At 47.6% G+C, this 18,110-nt stretch overlaps 1 protein-coding gene across 3 annotated transcripts in view; it reads right to left on the bottom strand.

Annotated features, from left to right (window-relative positions):
* The window catches only part of DDR1 (discoidin domain receptor tyrosine kinase 1), a 56,628-nt gene that overhangs the window by 8,134 nt on the left and 30,384 nt on the right, over positions 1–18,110 (bottom strand). For 2 of the 3 annotated variants that reach the window (XM_040442165.1, XM_040442166.1), the window contains exons 4-12: positions 6,007–6,235; positions 5,776–5,923; positions 5,191–5,293; positions 4,490–4,676; positions 3,800–4,046; positions 2,832–2,987; positions 2,308–2,465; positions 1,554–1,761; positions 881–982 (exon numbers count right to left, since the gene is read on the bottom strand). In XM_040442165.1, the coding sequence (XP_040298099.1) occupies positions 881–982; positions 1,554–1,761; positions 2,308–2,465; positions 2,832–2,987; positions 3,800–4,046; positions 4,490–4,676; positions 5,191–5,293; positions 5,776–5,923; positions 6,007–6,235 (1,538 nt within the window). The remainder of the gene's footprint in view (positions 1–880; positions 983–1,553; positions 1,762–2,307; positions 2,466–2,831; positions 2,988–3,799; positions 4,047–4,489; positions 4,677–5,190; positions 5,294–5,775; positions 5,924–6,006; positions 6,236–18,110) is intronic. The other variant, XM_040442167.1, reaches the window with a different exon arrangement.

Raw genomic sequence — 18,110 nt, 5'->3', positions numbered from 1 at the left:
CTCCATCAGTCTCATCTTTTAATACATGGGTCCGTCAGAAAAAGGAGCTGGTTGGTTCCATTCCCTTTGGGTGCTAAGAACCTCTTTAGTGGAACTGCATTGCTAGCAAGTAAGGGGGGAAAGGAACTGATCCACGGGGCTATGGAAAGGGGGCAACAAACACAACGTGCTTCTAACCTGGGTGACAAAACCTGGCGTCAGTATATGGAGCCCTTTAGATGTTATCGGGCCCTTCTCTTCTGTACAGCACAACAGAAGATATGCCATAAGAGTTTTTCAGACGGTGTAAGTCCTGTAAGTAATATCTATACTGAGGAGTTCCCTATGACAACTCCGACTGTCACAAATTGTCCCAGCATGTAAGACCATTGGTCCCTGTATGTATAGTGATGATAGTATGAGACGCATAGCTTAAAGGGGTTGTCCCACAAATAATATTCTACATTTTCCAAACCAGCACCTGGATCTGAATACTTTTGTAATTGCATGTAATTAAAATTTTATTATAGCTACTGAGTTATTCAATGAAATGTATCTGGTGGACGCACATGCTCAGTTGCATCCTTCAACTGCCACCAGCTGCAGCAGAAAAGGCACACCCTCTCTGAGAAAGGACACGCCTCCTGAGCTGCCAGCTGGAAATAAATCTAGCAGAACAATTGGAGAAATGAATGGGCAGATCTCTGGATCCATGTGAGGTACAGGGCTGGTTGTCATGTACTACATGATGTCAGATCTTACATTAATCATGGGACAACCCCTTTAATATGGACTCTCCAGTCCTCGAGATGCCAGAGACAGAGAGAGACAGTGAAATGGAGATCATATACAGAAGGGAGCTGACCGGACTGCGTTCCGCTCCGACGCGACAGCCCCTTACCCTGGCTGTTGATTGGCTTAGCCTGCGCGCCAGCAGGCTCTGTGATTGGCCGGCTGTAGGTGGATAGCAGGAGCTCATAGGCTGGGTTGTTTAACAGCAGAGCTGGAGAGACACATGCAGAGTATATAGTGTACACCGCCATCATCATGCAGACACCGTGTACACGGAATTAGATAAACACAACATGCACACAGTTATCCCACCCGCAACACTTCTGTTAATACACATAAAGAGTTAACTAGAAATACCCCCGGCAATAAAATGCCAATTGTCCAGCACCTGATAATCCAGAAATTGCATTGGAAGCACTTCCCGTAGACAAGTTTGCCCATCATGGTTGACCTCCTGGTCATGTAATGATGACACAGATGCGCGACTAACTGTACTGTACCAAGCGGTGCACCTGTGTGTCCATCACATGACCAGAATAGCCGAAGCCCCGCCCTTCCAGTATTTTGCATCTCTAAGCCCCGCCCCATCCTCCAACCACACCTCCTCATAATTAAGACAATATTAATGATTACATTCCCTCACCTTAACATGTACATACTGTATATACACTGACATGCACTTAGTGTAATACCGCCACACACATGCACATATTATATGCATAGGATATGACCTCTCTAGACGCCCCACATGTGATGTACCGTCGCTTCATGCGCACACTCACCTGCATCAGAGCTTGGGCGTAAGGTGGCCATCTTGGCCAGGGGGTTGTGGTTTGGCTCTTGATACTCCCCCTCTGATGTTATGATGCGCTCATAGCGGCTGCCATGTCTAGATGCCAGTGAGAGGTTCTGAGTGTTGTTGATGACCACGGTGTCAGACGGGAGGGACAGGCGGGCGGTGAGGTCGCTGTCTGACGGGCGGTGCTGAGCCTGGAGAAACGGGGCAAATAATAGGGAGTTAAATTAGGTAACATGACCTATTCATTTATCTATTGGAGCACCAGTCTGTGCTTCAGAGCGGCCCTCCCTATTGTCTGAGTTTTTTGGTCAGGTATATGCAGATACCTCCTGTGTCTTCTGGTGTGCCGCAGCCCATGCTCGACCAACCGCTCTATTCATTTCAGTCCCAGCGGGGTACAGGACTCTCATACTTCTGATCGATGGGGATCCCTTCAATCTAATAGTCATCTCCTATCCTGTGGAACTGGAATATCCCTTTAAGGGAAAGATAGCGTTCCCCTTCCGGTGCCGAGATGCAGTTATGACAGCCCCACGAGCACCATTTTTAGGATGCATCCGGGACTGGCCCGTAAATGGGTTTTTATTTTATAGGTACGCTTTATGACCTTGCGAAATACGGGAAATAAACTGGAAACAGTCAGTTTGCTGCATCTCTACAATTTCCTATAGGAGGGGGGGGGGGCACTTGCAGCTTTTGTGTAGCGTTGCGAGCGGACACTCAGCTGTTTTACCTACCTTTCCCAGGAGTCTCTTCCAGCGCTGCCTCCACAGGATAAGGATAATGACAACCAACAGGAGCAGGATTATGACCACCAGGCAACCAATCAGAATGGCGGTATTGCTGCTCTCGTCCTTGACGATTGGCTGGTTTATCCGGTTAACGCTGAAGGCCTCTGCGATAGAAATTAATATAAAAGAATATAAATAATAACGTAATGTAATAATATAAAAGTCATGTAAAAAAGAGGGCAAGACAGGTAGAGATCAAAGTGGTTGCTGCTTCCTTATTCCCCAGAAACAGCGCCACTCCAGCTTATAGGCTATCTCTGCTATTGCAGCACAGCCTCATTTAAGTGAATGGGACTGAGCTGCAATACCAAGCACAGCCTATGGACAAGAGTGGCGCTGTTTCTATAAAAAAAAAAAAAAAAAAGCAGATCCATTTTTCGAATCTCTACATCCCCGTCAACGGCAAAGAGTGACCATGGCCAGACCGATGAGTAGTGAAGTCACCAATCATCCTGCTGTAATGTTCTCACCGTGAACACTTTCACTGGAGCTGTCTATGGTGGTGAAAGCTGTTTTCTGGCTGGTGCCCTGTGGTAACTCCGTAGTAGGAGGTTGCAGGGTGGCTTCCTTGGGCAAGGGCAAGGGCAGTGGCATCGGCTCCTCTGGTTCTGATGAGTCCTGAACGTCTTTGGGTCACAAAAACATTCAAGTCACATAACACTGAATACACCGCTGTCTTGTGTCACTTTATGGTATTGATTGTCACATAGCAATTCATTATATTATAGCTAATACAGGGAGTTATTTTTGTTTTTATTTTATTTTAGAAACTGCGCCACTTTTGCCTGTGGGCCAAGTCTGGTATTGCAGCTTAGCTCCATTCAATTAAAGGGGTTATCCCATCTGGGCCATTTATGGCATACCAATAGCATCCACCTCTGGGACCCGCTCCTATGTCAAGAATGGGGCCCTGAAGAATGGGGCCACCCTCCATTCACTGCTACGGGACTTTGAAAAATAGCAGAGTCTTAAATGGAGGGTTGGCCGTACATGCGCAGTTTGCTCTCCACTCAATGGTACCGGATTTAAGAATGGAAAGGATGCTGCGCATGCGCAGTTTGCTCTCCGTTCACAGCACCTTTCGGACATATATGGCATATCCTATCACATATGGAACAACCCCTTTAAATGCAATACCGTTTCTTCTAATGATAGACAGCCCCTTTAAACATACGATCAGCCAAAGAACATTGTCACCTCTGCCTGTTCGTTAAGGAAAAAGGGCAAGGGTGACAGAAAAGGGAGACGTATCCAAGAACAGGAGCGCCTTCATCTTCACCATTGTCATGAAAAAGTCCTCCACCTGCCCCTTGTGGAGTCTGTTACCTTCCGTCCATGCTGTCATCCTTGTCCATTTTTTTTTTATCCCAAACAGGCACAGGTGACAGAAAAAAAAAGAAAAAGCTAATAATCAATAATCTATAAAGCCAGTACTGACCAGAGAGGAAAGAGATTTCACTGAAAAGCAGCCACGGACTGGAGAAGTAATAATGACAGCGCAGGATTCTCGCCGGCCTGCCAGACAGGGACATAGTGACGGTCCGGGCGCTGGGGTCGCGGACATCCATCGCCAGGGAGAGCGTGACCGGGGTAGGGTCCCACGGAGTGTGCAAGGCGCGTTTAAAGTAACATTCCACGCGGCGAAACACTTGGACCCCTTTGGAGTGCATGTTATTGGCGTGTACCTGAAGGTCAATATGAAGACAGAGATCAGGCGGTCATACGCAAAGCGGAGCAGGATGAGACCCTCAAGACTGCTGATAGACTGTGTCCTCTCGTGTCTCCTTCAATACATGGTGTGAGTGAGACCTACTCCTCGTCTCCGAGAGGAATCTACAGGTGTGTTTGCTGATATACGCCTGAAGGACGCCCAACTGATTGGAGAAGATGTGCAGGTGATACAGGCAGGCGGAGATCAGAGGACAGATCTAAAATCCTTCACGCGTATAGAAACAAACAAAACCCATGCGGGAAAAGCGGCATCTTCTTCACCTTCCATCGGCCTTCACTTCTCCTTTCCCTGCCTGCAGGGTCTATTTCAATGTACATAAACCTTACTTTAAAGAAGGGGAGGAGGGGGGATGGGGCTGCAGAATCTAACCCTCAGCACTATACATACAGTACTCACCCTCATATAGGTGAACGATCTCAGCGCATCAAACTCAAACTCCATTTCCAGGTATCCAGACGGGAAACTTGCCTCATTCCAACCAACGTAATCATACCCGGGCCACACACCCTGCTCCTTGTGCTGGAGGAAATCATCAGCCCCAATGACACCATCGGTCAGCTGGCCCAGTCCTCCATAATGAAGCCTGTAGGGGAAGACAAAGTGGCATTGCAGGCGTTAGCCAGGATTAGACAACATGGCTGCTCTCTTCTAAAAAAAAATACAGCTACACCCGTCTATGGGCGGGCTGGTATTGCAGCTCAGATCCACTGAAGTAGATGGAGCCGAGATGCAATACCAAGTATAACCTGTGGACCGGTGTGGTGCTGTCTTTCTAATTCTGGTAGCCCCATGCATTACTCTTGTCTTCTCGGTCTATATTTTGGTATAGGTCAAGAAACCCACCATACTCAACCATAGGGATTCTGTTTATGGTGTTAGTTATGTCTCTGTGTCATGCTCCGCCCGACTCAGTGCATCAGCTGGAGTATTCCTTTAGCTCAGGCATGCTCAACCTGCGGCCCTCCAGCTGTTGCAAAACTACAACTCCCATCATTCCCCGACAGCTTACAGCTATCATCCTACAGAAGGGCATGGTGGGAGCTGATCGTGGTAGATACATGTGTGTGTGATGTTTATATGTACGTGTACATCATTACCCTCCAACGGTAAATCCGTCGTATGTAGAGTCGTTTAAATTAACCATCCCAGAACCGAGGTTCATGATGTCTCCAGGTGGAGAGGTGTAAGAGCGGAGTCCATCTGTGGCGGGAAAAGAAACAGAAGTCAAGAAGATAAAACCCATGGACACTGGACAGAGATGCTCAAGCTCACGGGGTTATTTAGGAAGGTGAACATGGTCCAGGCAGAAGTGTCTTCAGAAAACTTTAGACATTTCATAATGACACATTTTGGCCTGTAGGCATCCGGGTGTTAGAGACCCCCACCAATCACTGAAATTAAAAGGCAGAAGAGTTTGGCTGAGGACCATCCGTTGTCTTTAGCTCTGCTCAGCCCTCTTTGGCGATACAAGACAAGCATGTGCGGCCTCTACACTTCCAGTGAGACCATACACCGCTCTCCAAGGAGAACCAAGCACAGCTGAACACAAAGGGGCACATTGCTCAGCTCAGAGCTTTCGCCCCCTTCTTTTTAGTGATGGATGGGGTCAGAACTTCTGACTTGACACTATAACATGGTACTGGGTGACACTATAATGCATGGGGAGTGGGTGGTCGACTTACCTTGCCATCCGCATCCGTATAGTTCCACTCTTAAACACACGCTCATGACTCGGTCAGCCATGGGGTAGAAACGGACATAACGGGCAATCATTGGGGGTCCAAGGTCCTTCAATACGAGGTCATGTGTATTCTCATTTCCAACTATCACCTGTGCAAGACAGAATAGACCAAAAGTTAAACCGCCTCTTTCTGAAGGACCGCTCTCATGGTGTCACCTCCACCACCTCTCACCTCATTTCCCCATCGGTCCCTCCACTGAGCCCACTTGTATCCATCTCTACTGTAGCGCAGCTGGTAATACCGGGCAAATTCTTTGCCCAGTCCTCCACTGTCTCGACCCTGTGTGCCAACAAGGGTCAGAAAATGCAGCTTCCTCAGGTCCACCTGAAGATATTCTTCATTATTAGGGAAGACAGGTCCAGATGGGCACCAGGCGCCATCACCATCGCTGCTTTCTAGTCTGTGGCAAGGAAAAGTGACAGTTACGAAAGCTGGAAAAAAAACGCATGGCCGACAAGTTTATACAGTTCTCGAAGGCAGCTGGTTGGTCTCTTAGCGTGAAGAACCCTTTCCTGCATTGATGATGAAGCTTCCTTCCCTCCTTTCTACTGGGGATGAACCTGCCTCTCCTAAATAATGCTCCCTGGTTGGTTACATAGTTCTTGGAATGAACAGTGTATATTGACCTTGTACCAAGTGCATATGTACATCAGAGGCTCTAATGGGGCCCCTGAAGAGAGGGGCCCATTCCTGGTTAGTCTTGTGAGTGGTGAGAGCTTACACAGGGATGTGATCTCCAGATCTTCTGCAAAATTTTGTGTACCAGGACCTCTTGTTGCTGGTGATTAGGTGAGTGCTGGTGTCAGACAGCTGCTGAAAAGGGGCCTTATTTTTAATATTTGCTTGAGCACCACATCCACTATGTGCACCACTGCTTTGTATACTTATAAGTTATTATCAGATCACACCTAAGGCATATTCTTCCTAGTTTTTTGTTTTTGTTTTTCAAGATATAACCATTAATGATGTAATTGGTTAAAGGGGCTCTCTCACTTCAGTAATTGGCATTTGTCTTGTACACAGAGTTAATACAAGGCACTTAACTAATGTATTACGATTCCCTATATTGCCTCCATTGCTGGCTAGATTAATTTTTCTATCACATTATAACACTGCTCGTTTCCATGGTAACGACCACTCTGCAATACAGCAGCGGTGGTCGTGTGTGCACAATATAGGAAAAAGCGCCGGCCGGTTTGGTAGCGGGAGACTGCGGGAGTGCACATAGTTCAGCACTTGTTCCTATAGTGTGCAAGCACGGCCACTGCTGCTGGACTGCAGGGTGGTCGTAACCATGGAAACGAGCCGTGTATAATGTGGTGGAAAGATTAGCCAGAAAGGAGGCAATATGGACAATCACAATACATTAGTAAGTGGCTTGTATTATCTGTCTATATGATAAATGCCATTTGCTGAAGTGAGACGACCCCTTTAAATTAGATCTTAGTCTTAATACACATCATCTTATTTTTATCTAGATAATATTTCTCTGCTCAGTCTTCTGGTTCATGATATTCCACATTGTATTGCAGCTCAGTGCTGAAAAAGTACGTGTTCTTCACACGTATCGAAATACACCAGGTTTTAAGGTCAACTTAAAGTGGACACCGCATATACTAAGTAGCCTAAGTGACCGGAGATAAAGCCCCTCAAGGCAACCAGGGGTAATATTACTGACACAACGGAGGCCAATTGACTGTGCAAAGAGTAATAGTAAAGGTCACAGAGGTTAATCTATAAAAGAAACAAAACCAAAACCTGGATTCAGTGCAATCAGAGGCACAGCTTGTATGTGGTGGGCACCAGCGCAGGGTAATTAGAGGCACAGCACGTATGTGGTGGGCACCAGCGCAGGGTAATCAGTGGCACAGCTCGTATGTGGTGGGCACCAGCGCAGGGTAATCAGTCACGCAGATCATATGTGGTGGGCACCAGCGCAGGGTAATCAGAGGCACAGCTCATATGTGGTAGGCACCAGCGCAGGGTAATCAGAGGCACTGCTCGTATGTCGTGGGCACCAGAGCAGGGTAATCAGTGGCACAGCTCGTATGTTGTGAGCACCAGCGCAGGGTAATGAGAGGCCCAATATGTATGTGGTGGGCACCAGGGCAGGATAATCAGAGGCGCAGCACGTATGTGGTGGGCACCAGCGCAGGGTAATCAGAGGCGCAGCTCGTATGTTGTGAGCACCAGCGCAGGGTAATGAGAGGCGCAGCTCGTATGTGGTGGGCACCAGCGCAGGGTAATCAGAGGCACAGCTCATATGTCGTGGGCACCAGGGCAGGGTAATCAGAGGCGCAGCACGTATGTGGTGGGCACCAGCGCAGGGTAATCAGAGGCACAGCTCATATGTGGTGGGCACCAGGGCAGGGTAATCAGAGGCGCAGCAGGTATGTGGTGGGCACCAGGGCAGGGTAATCAGAGGCGCAGCACGTATGTGGTGGGCACCAGCGCAGGGTAATCAGAGGCACAGCTCGTATGTGGTGGGCACCAGCGCAGGGTAATCAGAGGCGCAGCACGTATGTGGTGAGCACCAGTGCAGGGTAATCAGAGGCACAGCTCATATGTGGTGGGCACCAGTGCAGGGTAATCAGTGGCACTGCTCGTGTGTCGTGGGCACCAAACTAGTGATAGCAGAGGCACGGCTCATATGTAACCAGAGCAGCAATCAGAGGCGCAGCACGTATGTGGTGGGCACCAGCGCAGGGTAATCAGTCACGCAGATCATATGTGGTGGGCACCAGCGCAGGGTAATCAGAGGCACAGCTCGTATGTGGTAGGCACCAGCGCAGGGTAATCAGAGGCACAGCTTGTATGTGGTAGGCACCAGCGCAGGGTAATCAGAGGCACTGCTCGTATGTCGTGGGCACCAGAACAGAGTAATCAGAGGCGCTGCTCATATGTCGTGGGCACCAGCGCAAGGTAATCAGAGGCGCAGCTCATATGTCGTGGGCACCAAACTAGTGAAAGCAGAGGCACAGCTCATATGTCACCAGAGCAGCAATCAGAGGCACAGCTTGTATGTCGTGGGCACCAGAGCAGGGTAATCAGTGGCACAGCTCATATGTCATGGGCACTAGAGCTGGGCTCTTACCTAACTACCAATCACTTCACATGCCATTGTACATTATACAATATACTGTATATTACTAGACATGCATAATAATATTTGTATCACATTCCAGTGAATCTACAGGGATGAGCAGTGTCACATGGCGGCTGCTTATCCGTTTTTGCAGACACAGTCTGTCACAGGTCCCTTTTGCAAGAGGCTTTTTCTTTTGTGCCAACAACCCCCGATTAAGTGACATGTAGCCCCAGTTACCTTAAAAAAGAGAGTGCAATATGTATAATACAGTTCTGCTGAATAACCTCATAATACACACCTCAGCTGCTGCAGAACCTCACAACACACACCTCAGCTGCTGCAGAACATCATAAAACACACCTCAGCTGCTGTAGAACCTCATAATACAAACCTCTGCTGCTGCAGAACCTCACAACACACCTCAGCTGCTGCAGAACATCATAAAACACACCTCAGCTGCTGTAGAACATCATAATACACACCTCAGCTGCTGCAGAACCTCACAACACACACCTCAACTGCTGCAGAACCTCACAACACACACCTCATGATGTTCTGCAGCAGCTAACACACACCTCAGCTGCTGCAGAACATCATAATACATACCTTAGCTTCTGAAGCTGTCATGGATAGGAATCTCCCCTTACTCTTTATGAAGAGGTTCTGCAGCAGCTGAGGTGTGCATTGTAAGAAGCTGTGTACCCTCTTCTATAGTGTAAACAATATTAGGATTTCAGTGACCTGTAAATGTACTCAGCCTGCGGCTCCTGGACGACCTCTAACTTCCTTATAATTGACAGCGGGTGGGGCATTATCCTGTATCTGTCTCGTCTGATTATTGTACAGTTATTGTACCACCTTGTTATAATCCTACCTTCATAGGGAGAAATATGTGCCCCCCCCAGATGTTGGGGCGCGGCCGCAGTTGCGGTCTCTGTAACCCCCTATAGCTAAGAAACCTGAGCACAAAGCATCCGTCAGTTCACACTGAATTCCACAACTTGTGCCTGGAGACAGATCCAGGAGGTCGACTCTCTCCTCGTCTCATAGAAATACATTTCTTCCCTAAGATTTCCTTGTATGAGAAAATGTCAGTCTCGTCGTGACGCAGAAAGCCATTCTTGGGCAAGTCAGGACAAGATGGCTTCCAGGTACAATAACTCTCTTTGTCAGCATATTGAGGCAGACGTTCACCCTCCACAGATCTTTGAGACGTTCCAAGCGCGTTCCTAAGTGTGACCACCGTGGAAGTTCATGTTCCTTTGAATATTATCCAGGAACCTATGGAGATGACTTGTGTTGGCCCTTCAAGGGCAGACATACCATAGAGGCAGATCATGCAGGTCTTTGGAGAGAGGGCCTCCCGTCCAGAAGGTGAGAACTGGTGCAGGACTCACCTCTCCAGAGGAACCACAAGCAAGGGGAAAGGGTGTAGAGGGGGAAACAATTACCAGACGCCTCTGTCCTGGGTGGTAAAACCTGGCTCCCTGTTTGATCTCTCTATTAGGCAATTGTTTCCCTTAAATGGGGTTTTCCATTGAAACTCAAGTGGTCTGGAAGAATATTTCCCCTTTATGTTGGTTTATATTAAAGCGTTTGGCGTATGACCAACATTCATCACCTATCCACAGGGGATTTGGTGAACACGGGAGACCCCGACGACCCTGTGTGAATGGAGCGGTAGTGCGCATGCATGAGACGACTTCTATGGAATTGCCGAGTACAGAGCTCAGCTATCTCCAGCAGTCCCGTAGGGAGTAGTGGTCATGCTTTGCAAGCTACCCCTTTATTGGCACAGGGGACTCAAAGACCCATGTTCTCGTGATCGGTGGGTTCCCCCATGGTTGGACCCCCATCGATCATACATATATCACTTATGCTGTGGATAGGTGATAATGTTGTTCGCGGGCTGACCCCTCTAAGTAGTCTTATACTGTTCCTGGTGGTCTTTTTTCTTCCTCTGAGGTAACTGGGGCTTGCATGATTAGATTGGATTGGATGTGCTCTTTTTCAAGCCACCAACTATTTTAGGCCCTGCATACACGTCCGTCAGAGCATACAAATAGCTACACCGAGTGGTGCCATATGTTATCCATTGTAAAAAAAATAAGCAGTAGCAGTGCCAGACTATGTAAATACCACCGTACAGTGTTCAAATAATACGATATAACAGCGCCATACACAATCTAAACAAGGTACTAAATTAAAGGGCACCGTCAACAGGACCAACTCTAATAAACCTGGCATACTGCCTGGTAGGGTTGATCGCGCTGATTAAAATGATACCTATCTTGTGAAAATCGGTTGTGGCGTTCCCGAGAAAAAAATACTTTTATTCCTCATGTAAATGAAAGCATCAGTGCACCGAGAGGTGTGGCCAGGGCTGGAAAGCTAGGCTCCACCCCTTGTATACTGAAGCCCCAATTTGCATAAAAAAATAAAAGTCTTTTTTTATCAGGAACGCTACTACCAATTTTCACAAGATAGGTATCATTTTGATCAGCAGTATCAACCCGATCAGGTAGTATGCATTGTCTAATAGGGTTAATCCTGCTGACCGGTACTTTTTAAGATTAGTGGCTGTCACAAGCATTTGCTCTCAGGTCATCGCTGGCACACTCATCAGAACAGATGGCTGAACAACTGACAGGTCCCACACCCTGGGGTGCAGTTCCTTTATCTTGTTGAGAGATAGCTTAGTGTTACTAATAATGGCATTTTTTTTCTCTCCTGTTCCAGGATCTCAGCAATAATCTCTGACCTTCCACCCTGTCATTCACTATGTAAACAGCAGCAGTATGTCTGTGTGACTGTCCTCCTGGATAATATCCTATACTACATAATATATACATGGTATAGAAAAGGAGGCTTATTGGAAGTCTGCTTGTTTCACTGCAAGATCCTGCAGAAAGAAAAAACTGCTGCGTCGGCACAAACCTTTACCGCACAGGAAGGTTTTCGGCGTTCGGTTTCAAGTTTGAAAAGTGGTTTTCCACTTTAAAAACCAATTACAGAAGTTATTCAATGAAGTCGCGCGCGACTTCGCGAACAACTAACTTCAGCTCACCGGAGCCCATACATTCTAATACTGTACGGAGACGGATCTCCGTACAGTATTAAACCGAGGTTTTGAACAAAGCGACTTCGGATGTAACATCGGAAACTCGCTTTGCTCATCTCTACCTGCTACTACAGCTATTCAGACTTTGCTGAAGTAGGGGACACTGTTAAGACACCCTGCAGTGGACACTACAGCCATTACTGCCAGAGTACTATTGCCTGCCATAGATTCTACTGAGCAAGATAGGGCCCTCAAATCCGACCAAGGACAACATCTGCATGGAGTTTGTATGTTCTCCCCGTGTTTGAGTGGGTTTTCTCCGGGTGCTCCAGTTTCCTCCCAGACTTACTGGTAGGGACCTTAGACTGTGAGCACCACTGGGGACAGCGTGATGATAATGTCTGCGGAATATGTCAGCGCTATATAAGTGCATGAAATAAATAAATAAAGAGGTCCATAGCGCCCATCCTTGCCTAAATCCATACATCGCTATCTGGGACAGAATTGCACTGTGTACAATTGGAACTGTGTTTTGCTATAGTTGGATGTACTACTACTCCCATTCTACACTACAGTAAAGACGTTTATTCTTCTACCTCTGGCCTGGTTTCCTGACTCCTGCACCATGCGCCGGCCATTGCACTCTACACACCCTGCTTTGCACCTATACAAACAACTAACATTAAGGGCACCCCAACTACCATCAGGCAGTAACCCCTGTCATCCACTGTGATTGACTGTGACAGCCAGAGGCACTACCATTCCCATCCTCTGTTCCGGCTCCTTATGGGCCCGCTGCACAAGTAGCTGCAACCGAGAGCCCGTAAGCACAAAAAAAAAAAAAAAAAAAATTCTGCCCTCACGCTCATAATCCACTGACTTCCAGGTATGTTGTGTGGCTACGCTGATGCACAGCGATCTTTGGTGACGTGACTTTCCCATTTCGTCCTACAGCAGCACAGAATGGGATTAACTTTGTTCTCATCTGATCCTTGGACCGCCCACCTAGATAATAGGTACAGATTAAAACAATTAACTCATTAGTAGTGACCTATAAAGGCTGCTCCAGCCAGAACCTCCTTGTGTTTTTTTATTGTCCTCATCGGAGGATGAAGCCCACCTATGGATCCACCTTGGAGATGGCCGTTTGTACCTTGTTGTTTCCAAGGTCCAGGCCGGAGAGTGGTTACAGCCATGTATGGTTCCCTGGCTCCACTCTTGTCCCGCTTACCTCCCACCTGCGTCCCTTCAGCGTCCGGCCATTGGTTTGGCTGATAAGCGCTGTGCCGCCTCAGGTATTGCCGGCTATCTTCTACTTCCGGTTTCGCAGGTGGAACGCATCGTGGAACGCAGACGCTGCGGCGTCTGACGTCATAGGCGCACGCCCATTCCTTTGGGCGCCAAATTTAAATGTCAGGTATAAAAAGCGGGACTATGCAGAGCTCAGATGCCCTGGTGCCTAGGCAGCTGAGCTCTAGCGATTTGAAGGTATTTGCCTGTCCTATGTCAGGCAGTTAACCCCTCATTGCCCTGCTGTTATTTTGAATGATTTATACCTTCATTTTTTATTACAGATGTTCTCCACATCCAGCAAGAGGGCTCGCAAGAGCAGACACAGATTGTGTCAGGGTTGTGACCAACCCCTTCCTGACGACTTCCTGCAGGATCTCTGCCTCAGGTGTTTCCAGGACGCACAGGGAACTGCACCTGCTAAGAAGAAACAGAGAGCTGAACCTGCACTCTGCATCTCCTGTCTGCAGCCCTTACTGGAAGACCATACCTCTAACATCTGCGAGCAGTGTTCCCATCCAGATGAAACATCAGATGACGACACCACCAAGATGATGTCTCTGTTCAAGGCTTTCCTCAAACAAACTAAGCCTAAAAAGTCATCAAAAAAGAGGAGACGTCGGTCTCCATCTTCCTCTTCTGGGGATTCACGGTCAGAAGGCGAAGTCTCCTCTAGTTTAGAGTCGCCGGTTCTAGAAGATAACTTTCTATTCAATAAATCTGACACAAATCATCTTATTAAGGAGGTAAAGAGTATCATGGAAACCAGTAAGGAAAAGGCCAGTAGCCATGACGAGGATAATCTCTTCTACTTTCCGAAGAAGAAGGCGTCAGTGTTTCCAGGTCACCCTGTTCTTGATGCAGTTATGCGTAAGGAGTGGGAACATCCAGTGGCAAGGCTGTACTTAGGCTCCAGATTCAGGGCAGTTTATAAAACAGATCCAGCGGAATCCTCGAGCTGGGAAGGCCCTGCTAGGGTAGACCCAGCAGTGACGAGATTAGCCAGAAATTCATTCTTTCCATCAGATGACTCGGCTTTATTGAAGGACCCTATGGAGAGGAAGGCGGATGGCCTCCTTAAGAGGTCTCACACCTATCTAGCATCTCTTAATAAAGCGGCCATGGCGTCTGTCCCAGTGGCGCGAGCTCTTAGAGTATGGTTAAGCCATCTTGGCAGGGACATTGAAGACGGGGTCCCCAGAGAAGACCTCCTGAAGCAAATACCTAACCTGAAGCTGGCGGCGGAATTCCTCTGTGATTTCCCAGTAGACACGATAAGGTTTACGGCGAAGAACATGGCTCTCACCAACTCCATACGAAGATCGCTCTGGTTGAAGCTCTGGTCTGGGGATCCATCTTCTAAGAACAGTTTATGTTCCCTCCCTTTTGAGCCAGGAGAATTGTTCGGGTCTCACCTGGATAAACTCTTGAAGGCGAATATGGAGGATAAAGTACTATGTTTTCCTCAAGCCAAGCGGAAGGAGAAACCCAGGAGTTTTCGTTCCTACAGACAGGATCCTAGAAGATCAGGCTATAGAGGTCGCTCAAGCCGAGGAAGAACTGACCGTAGAACTTGGGGTTCGTCTGAGAAACCTAAAAGGAAAACGGAGGAGAATAGGCCTCAGAAGCAGGAATTCTGACGCCAGAATTGTAAGGGTAGGAGGTCGATTATCCCTTTTTCACCGGAGCTGGCTTCAAATTACATCAGACAGCTGGGCTCTGGACATCATACAAGATGGCTACAATCTGGAGTTCAGTCGCGCACCGAAAGACAGGTTTACTGTGAACAAACCAAGAGATCCACAGATCTTTCTTTTGTTAAGGGAGTTCATAGAAAAGGGGGCTTTGGAACCAGTTCCAAACGATTCAAAAAACTCCGGAATCTACTCCAGAATTTTCTGCGTACCCAAAGGGAATGGGAAGAGTCGGCTGATCATAGACCTGCGCTACTTAAACCATCATCTAAAGAAGATCCATTTCAAAATGGAGACAATGAGATCCATTGCTGCTGTCCTCAGGAAGAACCTGTTCATGGCTTCTTTAGATCTCAAAGACGCCTATCTGCATGTTCCTATAAATCCACAGTCAAGAAGATTCCTGAGAGTTGCCATCAAAAGAGGAAGAGAAATTTTGCATTACCAGTTCAGAGCTCTTCCCTTCGGGTTATGTTCAGCCCCGAGGATCTTCACAAAAATAGCAGTACTTATTGCAGTAGAACTTCGCCTGAGGGGGATCCAGATCTTCCCATACCTAGACGACTGGTTGCTGGTAGCCAGTACGGAGAAACTCCTGCATCAACATCTGGAACAGACGGTGGACCTCTTACAGTCTGTGGGTTTCCTAATAAAGTGGGAAAAATCAGACACGGTCCCAGCAACGTCCAAGATCTTCCTAGGGTTCCTAGTGAATACTGGCACCATGAAGCTCTATCTTCCTATGCCAAAGGTGGAAGCACTGAAGAAGGAAATGAAAACTCTGATGTCCCTCCACTCTCCTTCAGTACGAAGGGTGATGAAGACTCTGGGTCATATGACGTCAGTTTCAGAAGCTGTCCCTTGGGCAAATATCCACAGCAGGGATCTTCAGATGAACATGCTGCGAGCTTGGCGACGCTCCAGACTCCGTTTGGACGCGAGAATAAGGCTGAATCCAGCGACAATTCAGTCCCTCAGATGGTGGTTATGCACAGAAAATTTAGTCAAAGGGAAGAGCTTCCAGTTCCTGTCTCCAGTGATCATAACTACGGATGCCTCCGGCCAAGGATGGGGAGCCCTTCTTCTGAACAAGTGGGTGCAAGGCCTCTGGACACACGAGGACAGGATGAAATCCTCGAACTACAAAGAGCTGAAGGCGGTCCTGTTGGCTCTTCGCCACTTCAAGTCCGATATAGTAGGGAGATCCGTTCTGATCCGTTCGGACAACTTGACTACCGTATTCTACCTGAACAAACAGGGAGGTACGAGGAGCGGACTTCTTCTGGAGCTGTGCAAAACTATTTTCAGCTGGGAGGAATCACACCTGCTGGAACTAAAAGCAGCGCATATCAGGGGCTGCTGCAATACGCAAGCGGATCATCTGAGCAGGAAGACTGTGAACCAAGCCGAATGGGAGCTCAATCAGTCCGTTTTTCACCAAATTACAGAGAAGTGGGGCTCTCCTGCATGGGATCTGATGGCGACAGCAGAGAACAGAAAACTGAGCAGGTTTTGTTCGCTGAACAGCTTCGACAGTCCAACAGTGGTGGTTGCCTTCTCCATGAGCTGGGAACGCCTATTCGTCTATATATTTCCCCCAGTACCTCTCATCCCGAGAGTTCTTCGGAAGATAGCAGAGGAGAAGCCTCAGGCCATTATGATCACGCCATTTTGGCCGAGAAGGTCGTGGTTTCCCCTTCTTCTTCACTTGTCCAAGGGGAACTTCTGGAAACTCCCCCTGCGGCCAGATCTCCTGTTGCAGAACAACCTGTATCATCAGAATCTACAACGTCTACACCTTACGGCCTGGAGGCTGAGAGAAGTAGACTAGAGAGAATGGGCTTGTCACAATCGGTAATCAACACCCTGCTGGCATCTAGGAAAGACTCTACCAACAGAAAATATGCTAAAGTCTGGAGAAAATTTCTATCCTGGATGTCACAGACCAGCCATGAAACCATCAATATTTCTGCCATCCTGCAGTTCCTCCAAGATGGGTTCCAGAAAGGGCTCAAGCCAAATACGCTAAGATCCCACATGACGGCAATAAACTCGGTAACAGAGAATGAATTCCTTCATCATCCTTTGATATTTCGGTTTTTCAAGGCAATCAAGAGGCTCAAACCTGTTCATAGAGACCCAGTACCCATCTGGGATCTTTCTCTGGTACTAAAAAGGCTTGCAGCTCCCCCGTTTGAGCCATTACAAGAAGTGGACTACAAATGGCTTTCCTGCAAGACTCTATTCCTCACAGCAATTACGTCTGCCAAAAGACTGGGGGAACTTCAGGCATTGTCTTCAAAATTCCCATACTTACGTTTCCTGCCAGATGGGGTTCTACTTCGTACTATGCCAGCCTTTTTGCCTAAAGTCCCTTCAACAGCAAACAAAAATAGAGAGTCGTTCCTCCCAGTATTTTTTCCTGAGCCTATGGACGAGAACCAGATACTCTTACATACATTGGATGTTAAAAGAGCTCTACTTATCTATTTACAAAGAACAAGAGAATTCAGAGCAGTAGAAAACCTTTGTCCTCTTCTCTGGGCCAAGAAAGGGTTCTTCTCCTTCTAAAGATACTCTGGCAAGATGGATCAAAGCCACAATAATGGAAGCCTATTCTCTGGAAAAGATATCACCTCCATTTCCAGTAAGAGCACATTCCACCAGGGCCACGGCTACTTCTTGGGCAGAGGTCGCACAGGTCTCGATTGAAGAAATCTGCAATGCAGCATCCTGGTCTTCCTCCCTGACCTTCGTCAAGCATTATCGTTTGGATGTTAACGCTAGGAGCTCAGCCTTTGGTACCGGGGTTCTGTCTGCAGCTCTGAGTGAGGATACCCCCCCTTGTGATCTATGAAAATCCCATTCTGTGCTGCCGTAGGACGAAATGGGAAAGGAAAAATTCTTACCTGGGATTTTACTTTCCTTGAGTCCGTAGGCAGCACAAGTATACCCTCCCTAATAAATTTCTTACATTGTTTTTTGGCATAATTCTTGGTCTGAGTCTATTTGTATTAACACAAGGAGGTTCTGGCTGGAGCAGCCTTTATAGCTCACTACTAATGAGTTAATTGTTTTAATCTGTACCTATTATCTAGGTGGGCGGTCCAAGGATCAGATGAGAACAAAGTTAACCCCATTC

This window comes from Bufo bufo, chromosome 8, assembly GCF_905171765.1.
Source record: "Bufo bufo chromosome 8, aBufBuf1.1, whole genome shotgun sequence".
NCBI classification, from domain to species: Eukaryota; Metazoa; Chordata; class Amphibia; order Anura; family Bufonidae; genus Bufo; species Bufo bufo.
Note: the sequence above shows the minus strand (reverse complement) of the source record. Positions and strands in the feature narration are given on the sequence as shown.